The sequence below is a fragment of the Amyelois transitella genome, chromosome 26 (assembly GCF_032362555.1).
Source record: "Amyelois transitella isolate CPQ chromosome 26, ilAmyTran1.1, whole genome shotgun sequence".
Classification (NCBI taxonomy): Eukaryota; Metazoa; Arthropoda; class Insecta; order Lepidoptera; family Pyralidae; genus Amyelois; species Amyelois transitella.
This window is the reverse complement of record NC_083529.1, coordinates 5,571,440-5,577,737: the sequence shown is the minus strand read 5'-3', so window position 1 is coordinate 5,577,737 and position 6,298 is coordinate 5,571,440. Positions and strand designations below refer to the sequence as shown.

The following is a 6,298-nucleotide window of genomic DNA, read 5'->3' as shown; positions in this document are numbered from 1 at the left end:
TTGATAATGACACATTTGTATGAAAATCATGCTGACTAATTATAATATACGAACGAACAGACAAATCTTAAACATTCCGTTTTTGATATTTGGCTATGATGCTCAAAAACTACTGTCTAATGCACTCTGATGAAGTCACGGAGAAAATAATATAACTAGATATTATATTTTTTCAGTATTATATTTCATAAGATTAAGGATAATTGAATACTATAGGCCGCCCGCAACTTTGTCCGCGTGGAATCAATCCCGCGGAAACTCCGGGATAAAAAGTAGCCTTTATATTATTCTGGGTCTTCAGATAACTACATACCAAATTTCATCGTAATCGGTTCAGTAGTTTTTGCGTGAAAGAGTAACAAACATCCATACTGACATACTCACAAACTTTCGCATTAATAATATTAGTAGGACATCCACCACTACTTTTTCGTTAAGACAAGTGTGTGTCATCTTTTAAAATTGACAAATCTCAGAATATCATTATTTAATTTTAAGCTGTACTGAAAAGCCGAAACGGTCTCAATCCCGTCTGTTCTTGACAAATAGTTACTCGTATTCCGTTCGGATACCTCCTGAGGATTTGTCAAACGCTCGCCGGAATGTTTTGTGAGAATTGTTTGATCACCTCTCGTTCAGATAATGTGTGGAATTCAAAGTTTACTTGTATTAGAAGTTTCTATACATTATAAATCAACTTAGGATTCCTCTTTTAGGCGATGGGCTAGCAACCTGTCACTATTTGAATCTTAGTTCCATTATAACGTCATATAGCTGAATGTGGCCATTCAGTCTTTTCAAGACTGTTGGCTCTGTCTACCCCGCAAGGGATATAGACGTGACCATATGTATGTATAAATCAATCATCGTCCTTCTACGTGGCGTGTGGTTTCCGGCACCAATAAAAAAATAGGACCATGTCTTTCCTGTGGATGTCGTAAAAGGCGAATTAGGGATTGGCGATGGCCTAGCAACCTGTCACTTTTTGAATCTACATTCTATCATTAAGTCAAACAGCTGAACGTGGCCTATTAGTATTTTCAAAACTGATGGCTCTGTCTACACTGCAAAGGATATAGACGTGATGATATGTATGTATCATCCTTCTCCAACCTTTATATTGATTTGTATGCTATTAAAAAACATAGTGTTGTTGTACCAGCTGCTTCACGTCCAGCGCAGATTGTAAAATCCCGTGAAGGGTGAGATCTTTCCCACGGATGTCGTGTAAAGCGACTAAGGTAAAGGCTAATAAGTTCACCACTCGACTACCGCTGCTCAAGGCTAGAAATGGAGTATCTTACACTTATTTTCCATCTCAGGATCAGGCTTCAATCCAAGGGCGCTCATCAGGGCGATAGTATACAGATATACAAGGATTCCGATAACTTTCAACGATTAATGAATTTCCTTTGCGATTCCGCTAAAGTTTGATCATATTTAAATTGGATTTCGTGGGAATTGGTATAAAATTGCTAGCGTTATGTTAAAAACCGTTGCTTTTATTTACCAAATACCGCTTAAATAGATGAAATTTATTTTTCGTACTTATTATTTAAAATACCAGTTTAAATAACCATATTTTAGCTTAATTATTTTCGATTTACAATAACTCGTTTACAAGGACGTCCTGGTGAAAAGTCAGGTCAAGAATACTCTGAGCCGAATATTTTCATAAATGTTTACATGAAGAGAGTTCAATTTGGATGAAGCGAAAGAAGTACGCAGTGATCGTGTCAAGTGGATTGATTGAACTTTACCTACAGTTCTCGTAAACGGGCATTATTCTATAATAGTACGAGTATAAACTAATTTTCACTCTTATTTGTATACTACATACTATATATTTATTTATATGTACGCAAAATTTCATGATGATCGGTTCTGTGGTTTTTTGTAAGATGAATAAAAAGTCTTTACAAGACTGTTGGCTCTGTCTACCCCGCGGGGTATATAGACGTGATTATATGTATGTATGAACAAAAAAACAAACAACACATTTTTTAATATTAGTAGTACGTAAGAATGAGTAATACCATAATAATAAAAAAAATGTAGTTGAAATAAATTGAAGATAAGTTACAATAACTCTAAAAATGAGTAGTAGACTTCTACAAAAGTAGATCAGTATAAATAAGCAGTTAAACGACTCGTGACCGTAAGGAAAATCAAAATAACATTACCAGTAAATGTGAGCAAAGCAAGATTCTGCAAGTAATAGCTCGGTAAATTACGTACATATAATCACGTCCACATCGCTTGCGGGGTAGACAGAGCAAATAGTCTTGAAACGAATAATTGGCGACGTTCAGCTGTTTGGTTTAATGGTAGAATTGAGATTCAAATAGTGACAGGTTGCAAGCCCATCGCCTAAAAGAAGAATCCCAAGTTTAAAAACCCACCCAATAGTCGCCTTTTACGAAATCCGTGAAAAAGAGATGGAGTAGTCCTATGCTTTTTTCTATTTGTGCCGGGAACTACACGGCACAGGAAAATTAAAATAACATCTAGGTGGTGAGACATATATAGAGGTATTATGCCTGGGGAGCCGCGGTTCCCCAGGCATCACACCTAGCCTGGCGGAAGATCTTCCCTTTGGTGGCGGTCGAGCCGAATCATCGCTCCCGCTACATCTAGCATTTTGACTATTCAAGCGACTTTAGCCCTTGTTGCTGTAACTAATAGCGCGTGAAACACTCACTCGAGTGCCCGAACCTTCGTTCGCGGCTCGCATTATTTTTCCTTCCATTTAGCGGACAATACGAGCCATAAAGTTTTATAGCGCTGAAGGTCGATTGCACAGTCTAGTTTAATTAAAGGTTAAATATTTTAGTTATTTGTTAAATAGGCGTAATGATTATCACCGAATTTTTAAACTTAATTGTAAATCACGACTCTTGAGTGCGTTATTTTTAGTCACAGTTTCTTTATTTTAATGTTTTTAAAAATGTGTAATAATTATTATAATGCTATTAAAAATAAAACTAAGGAAAAGAAAATCTTAAATTAATTAATATCGAATCCCGTGGGAGTCGCACTTCTTTGTGGAAGAAATATTTAACTATTTTTCATAACACTTTTGTGTAATTAGTTTAAGTACTGTCAACTGCAGAGCTACCTGACAATCGACAAGAGCTACCTCTTAAATATGAGAAGGACAAAAGGTCAGGTTAATCTGCCCCTAGCTGTACTTAAAAGTTAAACAAAAAAGAATTAATTCTGCTTTTTAAATATTAGTCGAAATTCCTTTTAGTGTTTGTTAAAGTAAAAAAAAATGTATATATTTTAATCTTTTTCATTTTTCGCCTACTATGTTTTTCCGATCAAAAATACAAAAGTAAAATACACTAGAAAATTTGAGTTTGCTCGTGAAATATAAATCCGACCTGCGGACTTGTTGCGTTATTTCGTTTGGATTCGTTCCAGACCATCTCAATTTGGGATTTTCTAAATTTTATTGTATCCTGTTATTTGTAGCAAATTGTGCTGCTTTTTCGTATGTTTATGAATGCGGCTCTATAAAGTCTTAGTTTCCTTTAGTCAGATTTAATCTGGTTCGTATGTTATTATATTATTATGCTGGGTACCAATGATTCTTTTCTCAGTTATGCACATTAGTTTGAGTGCTAACATGCTCTTACATCGGAGTAAAAACATCGTAATGCAACCAGCATATTCAATGTGTTACCATAATCCAACATGAATCAGTTTCACCTGCAAAGGTTGCTCAGGTCAGATGGGAGTTGCTTCGTGTAAAAGACTCACCCAATTCAGGACTATGGTCGTAAAAATGCACTCCAGATTCCACGCCCAAAAGGTGAGGATGTAACAGGAATTAACGCCAGGAAGAAGACTTACATCGTTTGTGCAACCCGTCCTACACTATAGGACCTTATTACCGATAGTAGCCCTCGGATTAGCGAGAAACGCTCTTAAGATTTTATTTTCGTCCCCTTACTTATGCCGTAAAGTGTACGTGCCTTTTATATTCATGCTGCATTTGCAGGAAATGTGGGAAGTAGTTTTCGGAATTAATCCTTTATTATTTATATCTTTATGGATAAAATCCAGATTAAATTCTATATTATTAATTTTTCCGCCTATATTTTTAATTAATGAAAATTCTTGCTTTCGTCATTTCATTTATGAAAATATAACACCATGTATTAAATATATGCATACCAAATTTTATTTGAATCGGTCCAGCGTCTTAACTGTGTTTAAACAGAACAGATAGACGGACAGACTTTCGCATTTATAATATTATATTTGGAAGGGATAACAACTAGTGGCGTATTTTCTAGTCAATACATACATACATTCAAACATCGATATCCCTTGCGGGGTAGACACAGCCATCAGTCCTAAAAAGACTGAAAGACCAGTTAATCTGCTGAAGGAATGGATGGATTTTATTTGAATTTATTTGTTGACTACTAAGGAAATGGCTTATAAAATTGGGATTCTTCTCGAAGGCGATGGGCTAGCAACCTGTCACTATTTTGATCTCAATTCCATTACTAAGCTGGGCGTGACCTTTTAGTCTTTTCGGGTCTGTCGGTCTCTTTCTACCCCGCAAGGTAAATGAACAGATGATATGAATGTATGTATGTAAATAATTTCTACCAGTATAAGGGCTCTTATGTTTAAAAATATTTCACAAAAAATTCTAGCATAAATTTCGGCAAAAAAATCTATGCGAAATTGATTCATTCCTGACACGATGGTGTTCAATTCAATATAGGATCCAACGATTTCTAACACAGGGGGAAAAGGTGTTTTTATGCGTCACAGAACATTGAGATATGGAAAGATATTCCGTTTTTCCCCTTTTGAATATTTCTTTCTTACCGGAATGTTGTCTTTTATAAAGAATACTTGCTGTTTAATACCAGTATTTTTGTCTTGAAAAATCGCTGTAATATTGCGCAGTTGGCAATGGAGTTATATTTTCAACCGACTTTGAAAAAGGATATTCGATTCTAATGTATTTTTTTAGAATAGAACTACTTAAGAATATAACTACTGCACATCTGCCCTACGTATGTCGTCAAACGCGTCTAAGGGATAGGCTTATAAACTTCTTCATATAGGCGATAAGCTAGCAACCTGTCACTATTTGAATCATACAGCTGGTCGTGACCTTTCGAGCCGGCCGATGCTTTCGAGCCACTAGATGAGGATATTTTGGGTATATTTGGCGAGGCACCTAAAGAAGAGGTGGCCCTTGGTAAGCCTATTCATCGCGATATTGCTAGCAGATGGAACGATATACTGGCAAAAGGCTTAACAAAGGAAATCAAAAATAACCTTATTCAAGGTCACCTCACTCCTAGTAATTGCGAACTTTTAATAGCACCAGCTCTCAACCAGGAGGTAAAAGCAGCTCTGCCGGAGGGACTGGTAAAGAGAGATATGGCTATATTGCAAAGGCAAAAGGACGTTGGGGTAGCTATTTCTGCATTAGCTACAGCAACAGAATTGGTTATTTCCAACGTCAATGCGGAGTCCAAACAAAGCATTTTAAAACCAATAAGTGATGCATGTCGTATTTTATGCGACATACATCACTCGCAAACCAGACTAAGACGAAATTACGTCATAAATTCTATTAATACTGAACTGAAGGAAACATTGCTGGAAACGTCCCGAGACAAATATTTGTTTGGAGAAAACCTGACAGATAAATTAAAAACTGCAAAAACCATACAACGGTCTGGTGAAACATTAAAAAATAACAATAAAACAATTTTCAATAAGAACAATTTCAGATTAAGAAACAAAAACAATTTAAACTCCAAGCCTCAACACCGCAAGACATTGGACAAGACATCCACCACCAGTTGGAGAACCCCGTCATCGTCGCAGGGAGCACCGCGAGGCAGCACTCGCAGGACGACGACGGACCGCTACGCGGATCGCAACACGGATCGCTCGCGCTCTTCGAGAAACCAGCGGAAGAGATAAATTCTGAGGTACCGTACGCTGGTAGATTAAAATCATTTGTTACTAATTGGAAAAGAATAACAAAAGATCCAAATATATTATCTTGGGTGCAAGGTTATAAGATACCTTTCCATTCTAATCCAGATGATCGTATTGGGTATCCCTACCCGACAACAAACAAAGATCACAAAGATTTTACTAACTGCATCAGCCATTTACTTAATATTCAGGCAATTTCCCCATGTAATCCAAAAAAAGGTCAATTCTTATCTAGTATATTTCTTGTTCCAAAACCTGATGGTAATAAAAGATTTATATTAAATTTAAAACGCTTAAATAAGTTTATCAATAC

The 6,298-nt window shown here is 36.3% G+C and overlaps 1 protein-coding gene across 1 annotated transcript; it reads left to right on the top strand.

Annotated features, from left to right (window-relative positions):
- Positions 1–3,790: 3,790 nt before the first annotated feature.
- Positions 3,791–5,967, top strand: LOC132903429 (uncharacterized). Its single transcript, XM_060951732.1, has 2 exons — positions 3,791–3,817; positions 5,152–5,967. The coding sequence occupies exons 1-2, from the start codon at positions 3,791–3,793 to the stop codon at positions 5,965–5,967; spliced, it is 843 nt and encodes a 280-aa protein (XP_060807715.1).
- The last annotated feature ends 331 nt before the right edge of the window (positions 5,968–6,298 follow it).